General features: G+C 40.6%; 1 protein-coding gene across 4 annotated transcripts in view; it reads right to left on the bottom strand.

Annotated features, from left to right (window-relative positions):
* Positions 1-5,620: 5,620 nt before the first annotated feature.
* trim9 (tripartite motif containing 9) overlaps positions 5,621-22,281 on the bottom strand; it is a 63,546-nt gene continuing 46,885 nt past the window's right edge. Inside the window, exons 5-11 of one of the 4 annotated variants that reach the window (XM_072458020.1) lie at positions 21,998-22,151; positions 20,627-20,772; positions 13,674-13,812; positions 12,066-12,104; positions 10,056-10,359; positions 8,524-8,686; positions 5,621-5,712 (exon numbers count right to left, since the gene is read on the bottom strand). In XM_072458020.1, the coding sequence (XP_072314121.1) occupies positions 5,635-5,712; positions 8,524-8,686; positions 10,056-10,359; positions 12,066-12,104; positions 13,674-13,812; positions 20,627-20,772; positions 21,998-22,151 (1,023 nt within the window). In that variant the 3' untranslated portion in view covers positions 5,621-5,634. Of the gene's footprint in view, positions 5,713-8,523; positions 8,705-10,055; positions 10,360-12,065; positions 12,105-13,673; positions 13,813-20,626; positions 20,773-21,997; positions 22,152-22,281 lie in introns of all 4 variants that reach the window. The other 3 variants (XM_072458019.1, XM_072458023.1, XM_072458021.1) reach the window with 3 other exon arrangements.

The following is a 22,281-nucleotide window of genomic DNA, read 5'->3' on the forward strand; positions in this document are numbered from 1 at the left end:
ATTTCAATGTAAATATCTGAGATTTTTTTTAATGAGTAATTATAGTTTCAACAATGGCTGAAAATAAATTTGGGTCAGATTTATTATAATGTTTTTCTCTTTTATTCTATATTCCCAGAAAGGCTGTGAAGTTCTGTTTTTATAATTTAAACTTGAATTTAAAGTTTAAATTGTGAGCGTATATGTGTTTTCTTTGTTTTATTATTATTATTAATGTATTTATTTATGTATTTTATTTTATGTATTTATTTATGTATTTTATTTATTTATGTATTTTATATATTTTATTGCATGTATTAATTGTATTTATTTATTTGATGAAAAAAAACTGTGAAAAAAACAGTAAAAAATAAAAAAATAAAAAAAATAAAAACCTGGCACATTAAATCAAACACTTTATCTTGTTGTAAGTAAATCAATACAAACTTGTCAAAACAACCCAAACACATATAACTTCAGAACATTTTTTGCAGCGCGCTGACGTCATGAACTCATCCGCTCACAGTATTTACACCCAGAACACACAGAAGCAGGTTCACTGGACGTGGAGCGGGGCCCAGTGCACTGACTCCGCCCAGGCCCGCTCCAGACTCCGCCCAGATCAATACAAACAATAAAAACGTCCGCATACATTTCAATACTTTCAAATACAGTGAGTTTCATGGTGATTGTTCCCGTAAACCGCCGTCAAACTTAAAACAAGCTGCGGTCACATTTGCACCGGGACCAAACCCAAAACGGATCGACTAAATTGAAGGTGATATTGACAAAATATAATGTCGTGCTACGTTTTTTTGCAACGTCCTGATGAAGATAATCAAGGGAAAAGTGCTCAAACGTGTCTTTAAACGTATTAATTTAGGTTTAATGATCAGACAAGTGCAGAAAGGTGACGTCATGCGCTTAATTGACAGTTTACAACGTCACTTTTTTGTCCGTTTTATTTTCAATCAGCTGTTTTTGTGGCATTTTTTACACTTTAAATGATTTGCTTGATGTTAAAAATGTTCACGTTTTCAAAAGCAACAGTCGCGGTGTCAAATCTGGACTAAACAGGACCAAATCCAGTCTACATCAGGACTAAAAAGGGAAATAACCTTACAAATAACAAAGAAAACGCGGGAATCGAACCAACGTCTTTCCTCACGTTGAAATTCACAACATAAAAACTGCATTTGAAAGAGTTATATTCAAAAACACACAGTTATGGTTTAAGTTTGAGGAGCGGTACGATCAAACTGCGCCCCCTTCAGTTCAAACAAAGGAACTGTAGACAATAGATATTTAAACATTATTTAAATATAAGCGTTTGTCTGTGTTCAAACAAAGATACAGTCATCTTTCTGTAAACATTAGCATAGGATTTCACCTGAATCGTGTCATAATGATAATAATAAAGTACTATTTTAGGGAAAGGAACCGGGAAAACCAATTCTAAACTTGCATTTTAAACGAGGGACAACTTCTTTTACCATCAATAAAGTTCAATCAATAAAGAATCAGTCAAAATGCACGTTTTAAAAAGAACGTAGAAAATGAAAATATGCCCTTCACGTTTTTAAATGTAAAATACAGTGTTAGCGCTTTTTTAAAATGTCATATTTCACTTTTTTGTCACTGAATCCACAGCATTTAAATGTCGTTTGGAGGTGGGAGATATTTCGAAAAATGTATAATAATTCACTGCAATTATTTTAGCAATCTGCATAACATTGAGTTTTTAAATACATTTTCAATCAACTACGGGTTGAAACGTGGTGACTAAAGGCAAATATCAACGAATAAAGTGTATTATTGTTAAAAAATCATGAGCAGTTTGTTATTTTTTGATATTTTGACCAATAATGCAGCTGTTTTTGTTGTAAAAAGTTCATTTTCTCAATTACCGTGATCAAAATAAAACTTCAACTATTTTTCATGGTCAAGATCAGTCATCATCAGTAAAATATCAAGTATATTTTTCTAATTTTGTCCATAAAGAGCGAGTAACACAAATAAAACTGTGATCTCGTTAGTTAAATTCATGTGGGAATTTGTGAAGTCAAATTGGACATTTATTGATTCATTTTTATCTATTTATTTATTCTTATCCATCCATCCATCCATCCATTTAAAAACATCGAAATACTGCAGTACTTTTTGTAAATATCGCCCACCTCCAGCCATTCGATAACTAGAAGAATATCAACATTTGACAAGCGCCCGCGTCTTTCTCTCTTTCTTTCAGTCGTATCGTGGAGAAAACCCGTCGGAGCGGCGGCGGTTTCGCTCCTCGGGCATCTCGATGTTACCGTAGCCGCTCATGGGTTTCGTTAAGGCGAGTCGAAGGCACGGCCATGAAGCGCTAACGACGACCGGCACTGGAATCCGAGAAAGTCTGAGACGTCGGGGCGTTTATTGCTGCCGGCGGGTCACAGTTTGGACTTATTTACAAAAACCCTCCGCAGACGTCGGGTCGGCGTCGCTAGGATACCTCTGCGTTTGGTCGCTATGGAGACTTTCTGACCTCAGGACCGAGACGAGACTGAACCAGGACTAACGGGGGCCACTGGACGCTTTAAGTCGCTCAAACTACAGCTCAACCACTGATTACCGTATTTTCCGGACTATAAGTCGCACCTTTTTTCATAGTCTTGGCCCGGGTGCGACTTATATTTATACTTATATACTTATACTCCGGAGCAACTTATATGTGATATTATTTTTTATTTTCACACTTGCAACTGCATTTCATACTCCAGTGCGACTTATATATGTTTTTTTCTTCTCTATTATGCATTTTTTGCTGGTGCGACTTATACTCCAGTGCGACTTATAGTCCGGAAATTACGATAAATTGCAATTTTTCAGTCATGTTTCAACTGCGAAATGTAGTAGAATTGACAAAAAAGACATGAAATAGGAATTGACGACACATTTCAGAGCAGGTTTGTACAGAATAAAACCGTATTTTCCGGACTATAAGTCGCATCTTTTTTCATAGTTTTGTCCGGGGTGCGACTTATATTTATACTTATATACTTATACTTATACTCCGGAGCAACTTACTTGTGATATTATTTGTTATTTTCACACTTGCAACTGCATTTCATACTCCAGTGCCACTTATATATGTTTTTTTCTTCTCTATTATGCATTTTTTGCTGGTGCGACTTATAGTCCGGAAAATACGGTAAATTCAGTCTTTTCGAAGCCATTTTTGCCAATTCCGTCAGTTCAAATCGGGCGCTTACAATAGCTCCTGTTGAAAGTCCTGATTTGTACATTTTTCACTTCATCCAGGGCAGGTTTAGGCACAGAAAATTGTCAATAATTCTTCTGTTCGTTCATAGTTTGGAGCTGAAATTCAAACAACAACAATGTTCAAACAATTTCTCTCCCTTTATTTGGTTGCGAAAAATATGAAAACCCAGACACTAAAACTAGATGATGATTCGTGTTGGACAGAAGGACAAAATTGGACGTTTCTAATTTCTTTTTTGTGCTGAAAATTGCAGTATTGTCTTAAAAAGAGATCCTTGTCGTTAAGTCTTTTCCTTTGAATCAGTTGCAGACACCAATTACCAATATTTGCGGAGGGTTTTGTAAATACTGAGCTACAAAAGAAAGCAAAAACAGTACTAAATATATCTGGTGGATATCAAAAATCACCTTAAAGCAATGGACTGGTTCTCTCTTTGTACATAAAGCCACAGTCGTTATAGAAACCACACACTGTAATAACTTACTCTCTGTACATCTCTAGACCTGTAATCGGTAACAATAATATTACAAAACTACCAGAGTTCAGCCGCTCGAACCGTTTCAAAAAAATAAAGCGTCAGTCGTTTCTAAAAGGGCGCGCGGACCGGAGTTTGAAAAGCGTTTGGTTTACGGACCGATCGGTTAAAGCAGCATCTTACCACGATGATTGTATATACACAGAAAAAACTGAAAATAAAGGGAAAAAAATGAATTATATATTTTGTTAAAAGTCACGATGAAAATTCGAATGTAAAAAATAAAGAAGAAAAAAAAGGAGTGGACGGGGAAAGTCGGTATTGCTCTTCCTGGGGGAGTTTTACGACACATAAATTGTAAAAATAATGGACCAATATACAATACGTGACAAAACAATTATTTATTTGATTTGATTAATTAATTTAATTTGTTTAATTTATTTAATTCAATGATTTTATTTTATTTATTTTTATATATTTTATTATATTTGTATTTATTTTAATGTATTTTATTTATTTTGTTTAATTCATTTAATGTATTTAATGTCTATTATGTATTTTATTTATTGTATTTATTTTATTTATTTATGCCTATTTAATCATTAGTTTGATGTGTTGTGATGTGCTGTATTTAAATGAGATCAGCTTTATGGGTGTTTTTAAACAATTATTTAACAAAGGAACATCATCGCCATGGAGACGAGCACGAGTCATGTTTGTGGAGATGCGGACACGTGTTTTCAAACGCCATAAAACTTCTATTCTAAGTTACGCAGTGGGGCTTTAATTACAAACGTAGAAATATCTTGAATGAATGTAGCAAATTTGACGGTAACGTTGCACTGCACATTCTTTACTCGCAGTCGTCTGTAGCCACGGCTGCCCTGGGGCTGACTGAATCTGGAGACTGCTGAGCTACCGTCAGCTAGCATCCGCAAAGTATTCTTTACGTTACAGCCATATTTAAAAATGTAATAAATTCACTCTTTGCCTCAAAATTCTACAAACAATAACCTGCGATAATAACGTGGAAGAAGGTTGTTTAAATTAATCGTAAATTTACTAAAAATAAAAACGTGAAGCGCTGCGACTACATTCCGGCGGCTCCGTGCGTTAGCTTAGTTAGCATGTCATAGATTTTAGGCTAAAGGTGTGTAACTCTTGTTTGTTCAGGGTTGTTTTACAGCTTCGCCCGGACTATTCGACAGGACGGCGTCCTGCAGAGGGCGACATCGACCAGCAGAGGGCGCACGTGGAGGATACTTTTCTGGAGTTTTTGAGCGACACAAACGCGCGCAAAGAATAAATGAACGATGGACGCGTTTAAACATTCCAGGCGAAGCGATCACACCTCCATGGCAACGGATAATAAACACTGTAACTAAGGCTTTGTGTTTTGTGTACGTCTTTGTCTGTGTGTTTTGTCCAATCGGTTCAAATCACTGTCACAAAACAAAACAAACAGACATTTTGTTGAGTTAAACATCTAGTTTTATTCATTATATTAGTCCATTATTTTCACCGTTAACGCTTCGAACACTCTTTCAAATATATACACGGTCCTTCTGGCTCCCCCTTGTGACTTGTCTATGAAACGCTTAAAGGTGCGGGAAACTGTAATAAAACTATAATAATCATAATCGTATCATATGTGCTTTCGGTTGGTCTGTACATTACCTTCACTGACACTTCAATCACAACCACTACAACATCATTCTGTCCCCACAGGGCTCCGTCGTGTTCCGGGCGTGGCTCAGCGCAGGTTAGGCCCCAGTTCGGTGCCTCGTTTTCGGGTGAGACGTGGAGGGGCGTCGGGGGCAAAAGCTGGAGGTGGTTTTTTAGTTTTTTCCCCCGGAGGACGCTCGCTTTGTCCCCGAAACGCGTTTGTTGCCCCCGGTAACGCGACGGCGAGTCTTTAGCACACGGAGCCGGTCGGGTCGGCGTCTCCGGGCGTGTAGAAGTCCGGGATGGGCAGGCCGGTGTGGACGGTCACCTGGGGGTCACGGAAGAGGAGAGAAGGGAGTGTGATGAGGAAGTAGAGAGCAGAAATTTACCGTATTTTCTGGACTATAAGTCGTGCCTTTTTTCATAGTTTTAGCCAGGTCGCAACTTATACTTATATTTATACTTATATACTTATACTCTGGAGCAACTTATATGTGATATTATTTGTTATTTTCACACTTGCAACTGCATTTCATACTCCAGTGCCACTTATATATGTTTTTTCTTCTCTACTATGCATTTTTTGGCTGGTGCGACTTATAGTCCGGGAAATACAGTATATATATATATATATATATATATATATATAATAATACATTTTCAATTGCATCTATACAGAGAATAATTGACTAAACGACTAAATGTAACTATAGTATCCATAACGTGGTTGTTTTCAGTCAAAAACCCAAATTTAAAGTTGCGGAAATGTTTTAGTGTTAAGGTTTAAGCGTTAAGGTAATTAAGTTGTAGCTGTTCGTGACCAGCTGATTAGCTCTCAAACTTTTAATGTAGCTTTGTTGTTTTTTTGTTTTAGAAAAGTCTCTTGGAAGTGGCCAATCGCTGTATTTTTTTTAAATCTATTTCATTAATTATTTAATATTACTCTTCAACCAGAACATAACATAAGTAAATACAATAAAAATGAATATTTTTTTTTACGCCAACAGGTTGAAAAGCTGCTGGATTCACAATGTTTAACAGCACAATCTGATAAAATCACATTATTTAAGCCAACATTTAGTCCCAGGCAAACGCTGTGGATTGTTCTTAATCGTTACAATACAGATTAACTAAATAAAACACATTAAATGAAGCATTATAAAAGGAAAATGTGACGTTAAACTACATTGTGATTGAAATAGCAAACTTTCCCAGTAACACAACGACAATTCGCATCATAAAAAGGTTTGAATTTGGTGGACAGACACTCAACCGCTGCGTCCGCTGTAAAATACTGAATAATTAGTATAAAACTGTGACATAAACGGCAAGAACACAACACCACGTGCTCTCATGTGCTGTAGTGCTTTTTCATGCCAACAGAGGGAGCTCTGTACCCATTTTTATCTTCATTGCCCTCAATTTCAGACACAAACGTTAATATTGCTGAGAAAAAAAGGCCTAGATTTAATATTTTAAGCCTAAAATAATCCTCTGTGAATGACAAAATAATTGCCAGGTGATTTCATGTCATTTTCATATTTTTGCTCTTCTTCTTTTAGGCTCAAAAGTGCATTCTTTGTCGTTACATTTCGAGTTCGTTTGAGCAGTTCGTCTCTAAAGATCTGAAAGAATCTTGGCTGTCGCTTTTGGGTCAGAAGTGCGTCTCTTAGAGTTTTTGGAAGGCGGGATTTGAACCTCACGCCGCGCCGAACCCTGCGGTGAAAATCCACAGAGGTTTATCAAATGATTCAGTTTGATGAAGAAAAGATCAAAGCGTTTGGGGTGAAAATGTCTCTTGACTTCTACTTCCTTCACAAAATAGGTCGAAATCAAATGTAAACGTGAGAAACATTGTGAGTATTGAACAAATGAAACGTGGGTTAAAGGATATTTTGAGTTCCTGCCAGTTTCGATCACTTCATCCCTCTGTTATTATATGAATTAAAGGTCTTTTAATTAGATAAACTGACTTGGCAACTCACCAACTTTAACATTAGTCAGATTTCATACTGTTTCATTGCTTTGCTGCAGTTTATTGTACATAAAATTGAGTTACAAGTGGAATTTGGCTCTAACTTTCATACAAATATATATTATTATTATGCAAAATGAAGTGTGCAAAAATAATAGCAGTGCAACAGTGTTGACCAGTTCACTGCATTTTGTGTCATGATATGAACGATAAAACGTGTGAAAACTGTGAAATTGATGACATCGACTAAACAAAAGCATCTATAATATTTAACATTTAAGTTTAAGTTCTTCTTCCACTTGACGCACTTTCTCTCTTTCATCGTGAGTGTTTTAGTTTCCATGGTGATGTCCAGTGTGGCATTAAACTTACCAAAAGTCTGTGTTTTGAAAATGTGTTTTATTTAAGATTCTCTATCTTTATGTGAGAGACGAGCTGGTGACAGGTTTTTACGATTTTCTCATTTTGACTTTATTTGGTGTATTTATAAATGTTGTACGTATAAATTATCGAGCAGGTATTTGTGGAGAAAACGTTGAAACATCTGTAGAAGATGACAGGAAGTGACATCACACCAGGGACACTCATTCCAGTCTATGCGTAATTTACATAAAGAAATTTTTTTTTTGACTCTTTAAACATGAATTCAACAAAATAAAGTCGCTCTCGTACATTTTTATTTGTAAAATTAAAAATAACTGTGAGGTTTTGCCAGGTGTTTCCTGTGTAATTTCCTACTGTGATGTCATCAATTACAAACAGGAAGTGAAATTATAAACCTAAACAATTTACTATTCGGAGATAATGATTTTGTATATATATTTTTAAGCAAAATTCCAAATATATTTATCTTAAGTACATGTTAGTTCAATGAGTCGTCCGACCTGTAGGGGGCGCTTTAAGTAGTTACTAAACCTTAATCATTCTTAATAAACTATTATGACTTATGCCTTTGTTCATGCTTTATTAAGACAGGAAGTGCAGTTATTATAAAGTTATATTAGCTCTTGTAGTTGTGGGCGGCCGACCAGCTCTTCTACATTCAAATGACTAATACATTAAACTGTATTTATGACATGCAGCAAAGCATCATGGTCTATGTAGTTCCCGTTGCATGGACATACTTCACAATTTAATGATGATGCTAGCGCTCCAGTCGCTCACCTGCACGTTCCTGTTGAGGCTGATGGCGGGGTAGTACGCCCCCTCCAGGCCGTCGAACGCCACTGGCCCCTGCTGCTCGTCGTTCAGGAGGAAGATGAGGATTCCCCTGGTGAAGTCCAGCAGCACGCCGATGGTGGAGCCTGTGGCGATGCCTCCGTCCGTCCTGTGAGCAGACACATATCTGTGCACTTAACACGCTGAACGCACTCGCGACGCAGGCCGGTGTTCAGGTAAATACAACCGCACGCTGAACGCACTCGTGACGCAGACCGGTGTTCAGGTAAATACAACCGCACGCTGAACGCACTCGTGACGCAGACCGGTGTTCAGGTAAATACAACCGCACGCTGATGAAAAGTGCAGGTTTAATGGTCAAAGGGTTCAACCTGGAGTAGATGGTGGGACGTGTCAGCCCCACATTCACCACTGTGGACCAGGACTGGGCAAACTGGGAAATAAAAGTAGGGAAAATCCTCATATCGATCTAGATTTTTGATACAATTTCCTTTGGCCATTGCAAAAACAAAGTCAAATTGGCTTTTAGTACTGATTTGATGAACATTAACACAAATAATAATTACATTTCTTCCTCCAAAGTCTGACTTCTGCTCCAAACTACACGTTTTTACCTGTTTTTTCCCGACAGAGGATCGACTCAGGACCTCCTCACCACGACGGCCGAGCAGACGATGTACTTTAGTTGATATTCTTACTAATATCACTCATTTGTTTCACTTTACACCTCTCGCCGAAGCAATTTCCTAGTTTTGTGATTGACAACGGCAATAAAACTGATTCTGAGATCTGCACGCAACAAAATGTCCCGTCTCCAAAGTCTCGATGTTTCCAGAGGGTAAGAATCATCCATCTTTAAGTGAAACAAGTCGACTGATCAGGTCTATGGAGTTCATATCAAACTTATGGTAGGGCTATTGACAAGCAGAAAATAATTGTCTGAATATGGCCATGTACACACGTAGGCGGGTATTTTTGTATATAATTGCGTACACACATAATGGTTTTAAATACACGTCCATCCACACAAACCCGTATAATTAACAGTCATATAACAGTCATAAACATGGCAAAAGTTAGACCCGATCTATCCAATGAGAGCGAGCCTTTTCTCGTCATCACTTCCGCAAAAAAACACGCATTTGTACAAAACCGAAGCGACACACTTCGCAAACGATCCACATTGTCCACTGTCGGGCACAAACAAGGACGCATATGTGACCCGTATTCATTAAAACCGGAGTTTTCCAAAAGCAGCGTTTTCAAAGGCGTAATCCTCCGGTTACGTGTGGACGACAGGTCAAATCGTAGAAAAACATACGCGTTTGGACACGGCCCAAGTCACACTTTCAGTCAGCGGGTCTGGCAACGCGTCACTAGGCGTATAACTCGGCAATTTCTAACGAGTTTATGTCGTTTTAAAAAGTACCGCAATCCCTGTGTCGCTGAGAAGTCGGCCGCAATCTACTGCCGCGTCGCCGTTTCGCGTTTCGCCCTGACCGCCCGTGCGTCCTTACCTGTTCGTGTGCGAGTTGTTGTGCATGAACCAGGACCGGTTGTTGTCCACGTACATGGCCCAGGCCTTGTCGTCCTTCCCCAGCATGGCGTCCTTGAGCACGTCGGCCCGGGCCACGCCGAACGCCGGGTCCGGGTGGTTGTCGTAGCGGTCCACCGTCATCTCCCAGTAGTGCACGCCGCGGGAGAAGGCGGCGCTGCCCATCACCACGCGGTCGTCGTAGCTGCTGCAGGTCACGGTCAGGTTGTCGTTGGAGAAGAGGATGTCGGGGTGGGCGGAGGCCGGGTCGAAGGTGAACCAGGCCACTGAGGGGCAGAGCGGAAGGTTAGGGTGATTTCAACGTCAGTGTGGATGCGAGGATGGATGGTGACGTGGAGCGGGACGGATGGAAAAGGGGAAGAACTATGAATGAAAGTGTGGTAAATGTGGATTATTTTTGAATGATTTGAAGTACATTTTATGGATTTGCGGAACTTTTTTGTATAGACTGGACTTCTAAAGTGTCGTCACGATGTTCAAAATGACAGACGGAGGCAAAATAAAGCAGTTTTAATGATTAACTGACATGAAATCGAAATGCAAATGATTTTAAGGGTTTATAACAAACATATAAATGCATTTCCAGGGTTGAAATGTCAGTTAGTTTGCTTTTCTACCACAAAAGATGGAAAGAAATAGCTTCAAAATAGTCTGAGCTCCACAAAAAGTATAATATTGTGGTATTAAAACTACCGTGGGGTCAGCATTTCTGTGAGCATTTACCTCAAAATCAGAATTTTGTCTTCTTCAAATCAGACGCGTTTATAATAATCTCCTTTTTAACTAATTGATTCAGCAAAATGACGTGTTATGGATGTTTTGTAGCAATGAAACGGTCAAAGAATGAGCGCCACTTTGAATGCAGTTAATGCAAAATGAACGGATTGGCTCTTACTTGAATAAATACACATAAAGTATATACTCTTATCGTATCATATCTTACACTTAAGCATTAAGTACAGCATCTTTGTCAAACGGCTTGCAATTGACCACATGACACCGCACCTTTAATTATGTCATTAATTCTCATAACAATTCCACAAAACGATACAAAATGTACGAGTGGCTTTAAGTTTAAAGTCCCTCTGACAGGTTTATACGATTTTCTAATTTTGAATTTATTTGGTGTATTTGTACCTGATGTACATATAAATTACAGTTTTACACCAATCGAGCCGGTATTTTTGGAGAAAACGTTGACAAATCTGTAGAAAATGACAGGAAGTGACATCACACTATGGACACTCATCATTCCAGTCAAAGTTTCTGCAGAATTTACAAAAAGAAACTGCTTTTTTGACTCTCTAAACATTGATTCAACAAAATAAAGTCGCTCTCGTACATTTCTATTTGTCAAATAAAAAACATTGTGACATTAAATTAGTTTTCCTAGTGTGATGTCATCAATTACAAACAGGAAGTGAAATAATAAACCTCAAAAATGTGATATTCTGTTACAACATTTTATAATATTTTGCAAAATTCAAAATATATCTCAACTGTACTTTAGTTCAACGAGTCGTCCGACCTGTAGGGGGCACTTTAATGTACATTCCACAAAAGTCAGTATTTTGTGGCGAATATAGTTATAAAATACCATCATTTGAACGTTAAAAATCAGGTAGCCATTTTGCAAAGCCGTTCCACTCTTATCTTATCTTTAACTCTATGTCGACCACCAAAACGATGCGCTTCACGTCCCGGCCGGAGCGCGTCCTTTCGATGGCCGCTCTTACACTTTAGAGACACGTTAATAGAATAGAAAGCTGTTTGCGCAACGTCCAGCCGCAGCGCTTCGATAAATAAATCCCTGACACGGGCCGGCGTGGAGTCTCCGCGGCAACAGCTTCATTACAGAGCGTTATTTCCCAGCGGAGGAAGCAGGTTTAATTTTAGAGCGAAGCGGAAACAAACGGCGGCGGATGAGATGGACTTATGGGGTCTTTAGGCGGGACGGGGGGAGGGGTCGTACCTGGGCCTATTGACTGAATGTCACACGGGGCGAGTCCGGCTGGAATAAAGGGGAGAAGGGAAGAAGGGAAGGAGGGAAGGAGGGAAGAAGGGAAGAAGGAGAAAGCAAAAGCAAAGCGGTGAAGTGCAGTAGTTGTGTTTCCTCACGGCGCTCGACTCGCCTATTTGTGTTCTTGTTTGTTCCTGTTGTGATTTAAATGTGTCACTTCCTGTTCCGTAAAGCTCTTTTTGAATTATTTTATAGGAAAACTGCGTGCTCGCCCTGCCACGCCGAGGCTCCAGAGGCAAGTTACTCATTCACTTGTCCAAAAAGACAAGATGGGACGGCCTGCAGGGGCTGATCGGCTACAGTGTGTGCTCTAGAATTGTATTTAAAATCTCTTTCTGAAATGTTATAAACCGCTAAGTATATCAAACAGTTTGTGGAAATACAGAGGTTTTCAGTTGCAGGTTCAGAGACCTAAAGGACTTTCCTAACCCTGACATGGAAACACAACTACTGCCAAACCAGACTTGAAAATGAGACTTATAAAAGTGTTTTAAGGCGTCGGTGCAGTTCAGGCTCTCGCTCTGTGGAGGAAACAGCATTAACTCATTTAAACACTAATATTCACTCATTCTGTGTGAGCGGACTCTCCACGAGCTACTTCAGCAACAGGAGAAGTATTAGTACTAGTAATAGTAGTTGTAACAGTAGTAGTAGTAGTAATAGTAGTAGTAGTAGTAGTAATAGTAGTAGTAGTAGTAATAGTAGTAGTAGTAGCAATAGTAGTAGTCATTCTCGTAATAGTAGTAATAAAAGTAGTAATATAAGTAGTAAAAGTAGTACTAGTAATAAATGTAATAGTAGTAGTAATATAGTAGTTGTAACAGCAGTAATAATAGTAGTGATAAAACAAGTTGTAATAATAGTAGTAATAATAAAAGTTGTAGTAATAATAGTAGTAGTAGTAGAAACATGGCCGATGGACCAATTGATCTAAAGTACTTTGTTTTAACAGTTTCTAATCACACAAATGTAATCAGATCATTTCATATTTTGTAAAAATGTTTTGGTATTATTTTCAAGAGGCACAGTGTTCACCCACAAACTGGAGGGTCTGCAGGTCGTGTCTTTGTCGTGTCTTTGTGTATTTACGGTCACAATCAATGCCATGTTATATTAAGACAAAAAATACTTATATAACATTATGTTGACCCTTTTTAAATATGTTGTATTACGTCACCTTTTTCCTTTGAATTATTGTGTGTTGATCCAACTCAAATATGTAAATGTAAAAAGGTGACACAATATATATAGAGTCAAATAATGGTTTAGTGTTGAAAGGCACAAATATATAAGTATAATAAGTACATACGAATAGGAATGTCATGATTATTCAGGTCACAATACATATATTCATAAGAAATAAGAACCAATTTCAATTCAATCTACAGTTTACTCCACAAAGTAAACATAAATGTGTCTAGTCTCTTTACATTTGATATCGTGACATCCCAACTCACCGTAAAAGTGGCGACTTAACTCGTTTAACACACTGACACAGTTAATATACATGCAATGCCAAGACTAAGCTGTACACGACTTTAAATGAAAGACCCGCCGTACCTTCTGACGTGTGCATGACCAGGGTCTTGCTGTACTGTCCCACTCCGCTGCTGTTGAAGGCTTTGACTCTGGATCTGTAGGTGCTGTTGAAGTGGAGTCCGTCCACGGTGCAGATGGTCTCCGGGCCCACGTACACTTCCTAAAAACACACACACAGTCGTTTTAAATCCAAGATTGGGTCACAAACAGAGGAAGAGGATGTCGGGGTGAGCGGAGGCCGGCTCGAAGGTGAACCAGGCCACTGAGGATAAAAAGGAAGGTTGGGTGATTTTAACGTCAGTATGGATGCGAGGATGGTGACGTGGAGCGAGACGGATGGAAAAGGGGAAGAACTATGAATGAAAGTGCGGTTGAGGTGGATTACTTTGAATGATTTGAAGTACATTTTCTGGATTTGCGGAACCTATTGCATAGACCGGACTTTCAAAGTGTCGTTGCGAGTTTCAATGATTAACTGACATAAAATCGAGATGCAAATGATTTTAAGGCTTTATAACAAACAAAAAACTACATTTCCAGGGTCGAAACGTCAGTTAGTTTGCTTTTCTACCACAAAGGGTGGAAGAAATAGCTTCAAAATAGTCTGAGCTTCACAAAGACGGTCTTCAGAACCATGTACGCTTCCTAAAAACACACACGCAGTCGTTTTACATTCAAGATCGGGTCACAAACAGGAGAAGAGGATGTCGAGGTGAGCGGAGGTCGAAGGTGAACCAGGCTACTGAGGAGCAGGAGGAAGCAAGGGTGATTTTAATGTCAGTATGGATGCGAGGATGGAGACCTTTTGACACCGCAGAGGCTTGAGAGAGCCCTGACGTCAGAAAACTGTGATTACGCTACACACAATTGTCATTTTAAACATTTAAAAATCAGCTTCAGTGTTTTAAAATTGACAATTTTTTCAAACGCGAAAGATAATGTTTTTGGATGATATCACGTTTATGGACAAAAGAGTGTTTTCATCAAATACACTCAATGTGCACCTTTTCTGCGTCATTTTCATGTAATTGCAACACAATTCGAGTCGTAACACTTCTTTTTTAAGCTCGTGGCATGTTTAGGAGCATATTTACAGATCAGTAAACAATAAGTTCCTTATTAAATCAATTGAAGAGTATTTCAATAATCGACTAGTTGCGATTAATGGAGCCCAGAGTCAAAACAAATTTCCAAAACACCCATCTAAGCCACAGCATTTCCAATCCAGCCAATCACAAACCAAGACGCACATCCAGCTCACTTTTGGCAGCAGCGGCTTCATCGTTTCCAGTGAATGTAGTGAGTTTGTGGAGAGTCGAGTAGGAAGCCTCCCACTTCCTTTATTAATAGACTCGGAGACTATTATTTGCCAAAGCGCTGTGTAAACGTGTGGCTCAAAGCAAAGGTCTGCACTGACTAAGACAGGAAACAGCAAAATGTCACTGTGGATTGAATAACATTGAGTAGGTTTGTCAGTTTTTCCTTTTAACATCACATACCATCCAAGAAGATACCGTATTTTCCGGACTATAAGTCGCACCCTTTTTCATAGTTTTGGCGGGGGTGCGACTTATACTTATATTTATACTTTTATACTTATACTCCAGAGCGTCTTATATGTGATATTATTTGTTGTTTTCACACTTGCAAACGCATTTTATACTCCAGTGCGACTTAAATAGGTTTTTTTCTTCTCTATTATGCACTTTTTGGCTGGTGCGACGTATACTCCGGTGCGACTTATGTATGTTTTTTTTCTTCTTTATTATGCATTTTTTGGCTGGTGTGACTTATACTCCGGAAAATACGGTACTTAAATGTACACATCGTCAAGAGATAACGAGAGCGTTGCCAAATATGACCCATTTGGACTAAGTCTGAATCGGGACTGAGCCGGGAGTCAAATCAAGTCCTGAAGTAAACCAAGGCAGAACCAGGTTAATGAGGCGGAGCTCGGACAAAAGCTCCGCACCCTCGCTTAAACGGACATAACAACAAACCAAGGCTAAAATTTCCTCTGAATAAAAGTAAACAGAGGCTCTCCCTGAAGCCGGATGCTACTTTTAGCCTGTCTGTCTGTCGAGGGCACAGCTTGGCCTCGTCTCGTCACTAATTAGCAGATGTGCATTGTGCTGTGGATAAAGGACTTGTGGTGCTAAGCTGTTATTACCAAATACATGAGGACAAATGCAGTAAGACAGTGTGGCAACATGGTGTGCTTTAGGGAGGGAAAGCTCTGCAAGGGGATACAAAGGCATGCTAAATGTACAAAAGCGCATAGGTCACAAAATACGATAATTGTGGTACAGACGGCTCGGTTTTATCATGATTTATTTGCCTTTACGCTGCGTTCCAGGCAGCAGAAAGAACTATGAAAGGACACATGTTATGCAAATCGAACATCAAAACATGGCTGAAGTAGCATTTAGCCTCATTCAAGCTAGAAAGGCATGCTAAATTTACAAAATACAACGCTATCGATAGCTTCTAGACCTGTTTTAACATTGTTCCCTCATCAAAAACATACCTGAAGTAGCATTTAGCCTCATTCAAGCTAGTTTGAGGAATCCTGCTAAGAAAGCCCTCTCCCCTCGAGCATCAAAAACACTCCGTTCTGAATTTCACAGATGTGTGATGTCATATTCTACCTGTGACGTGGCTCCGAGATCTGTTTTAAGTCAGTAAATTGTCGCTACACTGCGCGGCTACATTAGCGTGTCAGAAGGAAGCTAGATTTGGTTTATCTCACCTATGTAATTCCCTCTGCTGCCACTAGATAGAGCCAAAAATCAATTCCTGGTTTGGAAAAACATCTTAGTGACAAGTGAAGGTACTCGAGAGCATGTTTAAAGGCCAATAACAATACAAATAATGCATAATATTTGTTCTTTAAAGAACAAACTATCCATAAGCAACGAGGCAAATTTAAGCACGCATTTATAATTGTAATTATTATAAACGCAATTTGATGTGAGAAAAGCTCAGAACAAACCTGGCTGGATTTGAACCTGTGACGCAACTGGGAAAATTGAAACGAGTGATTTCTGAGGCTCAGAGCTAGACAACCTTGTGCACACGATCAATGAAACAAGATGAATGAAGCTAAATACAACTCCAGGTGTGATTTTGAGGAGGGGAAAACATTGTAGTCGACCAAGGAAATACTCAGATCGACTACAGACCTTTGCATCAAGACGTTGACTCAAAGGGAGCGAAAGAAGTAACAACTTACAATACAATAAACTGCGTCATTTGCGTCATTTATACGTAAAAAAGCAGAGTAAATGGATCAGTCACTCCAGAAACTAAAGCTAACGCACTCTGTGTCTTCTCTTTTCTGTTGTTGTCCGTATAAATCTGTTTAATCCCAATAAAAATAATCAGTCAACTCTAGAAACGTTGGTCGACTGAGACTCCATTGACAGATTAAAATACCGTATTTTCCTGACTTTTTTTCATAGTTTTGGCCGGGGTGCGACTTATACTTATATTTATACTTATATACTTATACTCCGGAGCAACTTATATGTGATATTATTTGTAATTTTCACACTTGCAACCGCATTTCATACTCCAGTGCAACTTATATATGTTTTTTTCTTCTCTATTTTGTATTTTTTGGCTGGTGCGACTTATACTCTAGTGCGACTTATACTCCGGTGCAACCATTAGTCCAGAAAATACGGTAAGCGATCAAGCGGTTTCAGCCCAAGAAAACATCATAACTTGCAATTATAACTTGTCCTTTATTGTGTCCTTAATGTGAGGTACTTAAAAACTTTAAGGTTGTCGAGGAAAGTGTCTGAAAACATAACACAAGTTCTATTTCTTTCTCAAAACGCCAAAACGCGGCCACATTTTCACAGTCACATCTTCACAGTCACTCCTCAGAGCACAGTCACTCCTCAGAACACAGTCACTCCTCAGAACACAGTCACTCCTCAGAGCACAGTCACTCCTCAGAACACAGTCACTCCTCAGAGCACAGTCACTCCTCAGAGCACAGTCACTCCTCAGAACACAGTCACTCCTCAGAGCACAGTCACTCCTCAGAACACAGTCACTCCTCAGAACACAGTCACTCCTCAGAGCACAGTCACTCCTCAGAGCACAGTCACTCCTCAGAACACAGTCACTCCTCAGAGCACAGTCACTCCTCAGAACACAGTCACTCCTCAGAGCACAGACACTCCTCTGAACACAGTCACTCCTCAGAACACAGTCACTCCTCAGAGCACAGTCACTCCTCAGAGCACAGTCACTCCTCAGAGCACAGTCACTCCTCAGAACACAGTCACTCCTCTGAAACCAGTCACTCCTCAGAACACAGTCACTCCTCAGAGCACAGTCACTCCTCAGAGCACAGTCACTCCTCAGAGCACAGTCACTCCTCAGAACACAGTCACTCCTCAGAACACAGTCACTCCTCAGAGCACAGTCACTCCTTAGAGCACAGTCACTCAGAACACAGTCACTCCTCAGAGCACAGTCACTCCTCAGAACACAGTCACTCCTCAGAACACAGTCACTCCTCAGAGCACAGTCACTCCTCAGAGCACAGTCACTCCTCAGAGCACAGTCACTCCTCAGAACACAGTCACTCCTCAGAACACAGTCACTCCTCAGAGCACAGTCACTCCTCAGAACACAGTCACTCCTCAGAACACAGTCACTCCTCAGAGCACAGTCACTCCTCAGAGCACAGTCACTCCTCAGAGCACAGACACTCCTCTGAACACAGTCACTCCTCAGAACACAGTCACTCCTCAGAGCACAGTCACTCCTCAGAGCACAGTCACTCCTCAGAACACAGTCACTCCTCTGAACACAGTCACTCCTCAGAGCACAGTCACTCCTCTGAACACAGTCACTCCTCAGAGCACAGTCACTCCTCAGAGCACAGTCACTCCTCAGAGCAGTCACTCAGAACACAGTCACTCCTCAGAGCACAGTCACTCCTCAGAACACAGTCACTCCTCAGAGCACAGTCACTCAGAACACAGTCACTCCTCAGAGCACAGTCACTCCTCAGAACACAGTCACTCCTCAGAGCACAGTCACTCCTCAGAGCACAGTCACTCCTCAGAGCACAGTCACTCCTCTGAACACAGTCACTCCTCAGAGCACAGTCACTCCTCAGAGCACAGTCACTCCTCAGAGCACAGTCACTCATCAGAACACAGTCACTCCTCAGAACACAGTCACTCCTCAGAGCACAGTCACTCCTCAGAGCACAGTCACTCCTCAGAACACAGTCACTCCTCTGAAACCAGTCACTCCTCAGAACACAGTCACTCCTCAGAACACAGTCACTCCTCAGAACACAGTCACTCCTCTGAACACAGTCACTCCTCTGAACACAGTCACTCCTCAGAACACAGTCACTCCTCAGAACACAGTCACTCCTCAGAACACAGTCACTCCTCTGAACACAGTCACTCCTCAGAACACAGTCACTCCTCAGAACACAGTCACTCCTCTGAACACAGTCACTCCTCAGAACACAGTCACTCCTCAGAACACAGTCACTCCTCAGAACACAGTCACTCCTCATAACACAGTGCACCAGGTCAGCAGGAGCAGGGAAACTTTCTCTGCCCATTCAAAAAAAACAGAACAAACCCTGCGTGTCAGATTCCCCCGGCGCTTTGTGAGGGCCCCATTGTGTGGCAGGTTTAAGTAGCGGCGGTGACAAAAGCCGCGGGGGTCGATATCCAGAGCGGAGCCGGCTGCGGTCGGATACGTTTCACCGAGCGACTCTGGGAGGGTCCGACCCGGAGGCTTTGATGCTACAGCTGCGCACCGCCCGGACTGCTCCTCCCGGGTGTCACCCAAAACCACTCCGGAGTCACATGACCGGCGCTATCTCACTCACATCTACGACGGGGAATTCACTCAAAACGCCCGGGTGGGAGTCCGCGGCGACAGGAGGCGCTTTGTCGGCCGAAGTATTTAGTGGACAAAGAGCTATTACTTTAACGCAAATACAACAAATGAGGAAAGTTAAACGTAAAGCCCCCAACAAACTTTTACGATTATACTTCTTTTGGCCAGCGGTGCAAATAGCATGGTGCCAACATGAATAGCTTGACTCTATCCCGATATTTTATAATAACAATTACAGAGAAAAATATCATGATGAACACAACAACCTTGAAGCTTGATTATCCCAGTAAACCAGGGCTATTCAACATCAAGCCCGGGGGCCAAAACTGGCACTCCAAGTGATTTAATCCGGCCGACGACTCTGCTTCCAAATATTAAATTAAATACCTAAATAATCTTGTTTACTGGTTTAATTCTGGGTTAGCACTGGTTTAGACCTGGTTTGGTCTTGGTTTAGTCCTTGTTTAATTCTGATTTAAACAGTTCTGGGGATATTTTGTGCGACCCAAATTATAGCAGTTACAGTGGTGTGTTGTGCAATGACGTTGAATAGCTCTGCAGTAAACCCCCTTGTTCTAAATGTACAAAACACAATGAATAAAAACACTAAAGTAAAATAGTAAAACATGAGTCATAATTCACACATTGTTGCCATGTGCGGATCTCAGAACACTCAGCTCTGACCCGCGTTCACACAGGCTTCAGTCCCAGAACGTTGCCAGGTTTGCTCCGCTCACACTTAAACCTTGTTGTAGTGATAGAACACGAGAGACAAATGACGAATGTCTCTCTGTGTTTTCTCACTACAACAATGTGCTGCTCACTGGAATAAAAATGGAACTTAACCGCGAGCTCGTGACCAAAGAAACGAGCAGCGCTACTGGCCATTTTCGGGCATTAATCACACATACACCTTCGCAAAAATCTCAAATCTTATCGTACTACAATAAATCCACACGAAAAAAAATCCCTAGTAGTGCAAAGAAATTAAAACAAGACAAATATTGAGCCCTAAAGTATCGTTTCATATTTGGCTTCTTGAACAATAAGCGATAAAAAGTCGAGTGTCATTGTGTTCATGTTTTTACCCTGAACGGTCCTCCGCTGCCGTCGTCCAGCTCCAGGATGTAACCCTCCACGGCGACCGTCGATAAGGGAGGCTGTTTCCAGGACAACGTGGCGCTGTTGTTCTGTGTGCAGCACTCCTCCAGCTGCAGCATCGGGGCCGCCGGGACTGAAGCGAGACCGGGGGTTAGATCTGTGCCACGAGCCGCCGTTCAAAATACACAGCGGGCAGGAGAGCGGAGAGGTCAGGCACGTACGACGAGACCAGATCACAGTCGTTAAGTCAATAAACGAGATAACTGACAGCTGCGGCCTCGGGGACACCAGGCCGAAGAGGAATAGGGATCGTAAAGAAACAAAAAAAAGAGCACAGAGCGGGAACAATGGGGAAACGTGCTTCTTTGTGACAGATTTTCTCCAACAGTATTGATTTATGATTGCCACTGCAGGAGTTTTATGGCGGTATGAAGTGGCCTGACGAGATAACGGTCTATTTAAAAGATAAACGATGGTGTCTCATCATGTTTTCTGCCAGTTTGAAGTAAACTTTACTCGCTAATGAATTTACAGGTCAGAAGCTTGCAAACGTCGTAGTATTACAACTCAACAGTAAAAAATATCATGTTTTTTAAAAGAATACCGTATTTTCCTTTTTCATAGTTTTGGCCGGGGTGCGACTTATACTCCAGAGCGACTTATATGTGATATTATTTGTTATTTTCACACTGACAACCACAAGAGGGCGCTCTAGGCTCTAAGCGACGCAGAAGAAGAATCTGCACTTCCTCTACCTCTGGAGTTTGTGGAGTTGTTTAGAAGTGACACAGAGGAAGAAGAATTCAATGGATTTAGTGATTTGGGGTAAAACTGATGCTTTGGTAAACTTGTTAGCATGTTCTTTATGCTATAGTTATCTGAATAACTGTTCATATGTTACGTTAACATACCAGACACTTACCACAGTTCTGTCTGTGCCTCATGTAGCTGAAGGTGTTAGCGTTAGCATACGTACACCTATTCACCATGTTCTCGCATCTGTTATTATTTTAAATTGTGTAAAAGATGAAATATTTGTTCTTGGTCTTGGATTTTATCAAATAAATTTCCCAAAAAATGCGACTTATACTCCAGTGCAACTTATATATGTTTTTTTCTTCTCTATTATGCATTTTTGGCTGGTGCGACTTATACTCTTGAGCGACATATAATCCGGAAAATACGGTAGTCAAATATCTACATTGCGTTATTTTTTTCATGCTGGCTAATACATTGGTTTCTATGGAGATGTTATTGCTTGTCATTGAAGAGAATGCATGCTTTTTCTAGGCATTTCTGAGCAATAAAAACAAATACACTGAAAAAATGCTCGGTTAAACGGCTCCCTGGCGTCGCACCTTTCATCTGCACAAAGTCGAGCTGGTGGATGGTCTGCAGCAGGGGCCCACTGTCCAGCGTCAGGTCGAAGTCGCTGCTCATCCTCGGGGTCAGCGTGCCTTTGCCCCACTGGCCCTCCGTCATGTGCACCCTCCGGATCAGAGCGTCCGAAATCTGCAGCCGTAAAAACGCACGTAACAGATTGTTTAAAATGCTACGTCATCAGGATGTTCAAAATGTTCAGAATCGCGGCACCCGGAGGCCAAAGCTAACTGTCGTCTGATCTAAATGCTTATGATTTTAA

This window comes from Eucyclogobius newberryi, unplaced genomic scaffold, assembly GCF_026437365.1.
Source record: "Eucyclogobius newberryi isolate DKJ021-1_F unplaced genomic scaffold, fEucNew1.0.hap1 SCAF_21, whole genome shotgun sequence".
Classification (NCBI taxonomy): Eukaryota; Metazoa; Chordata; class Actinopteri; order Gobiiformes; family Gobiidae; genus Eucyclogobius; species Eucyclogobius newberryi.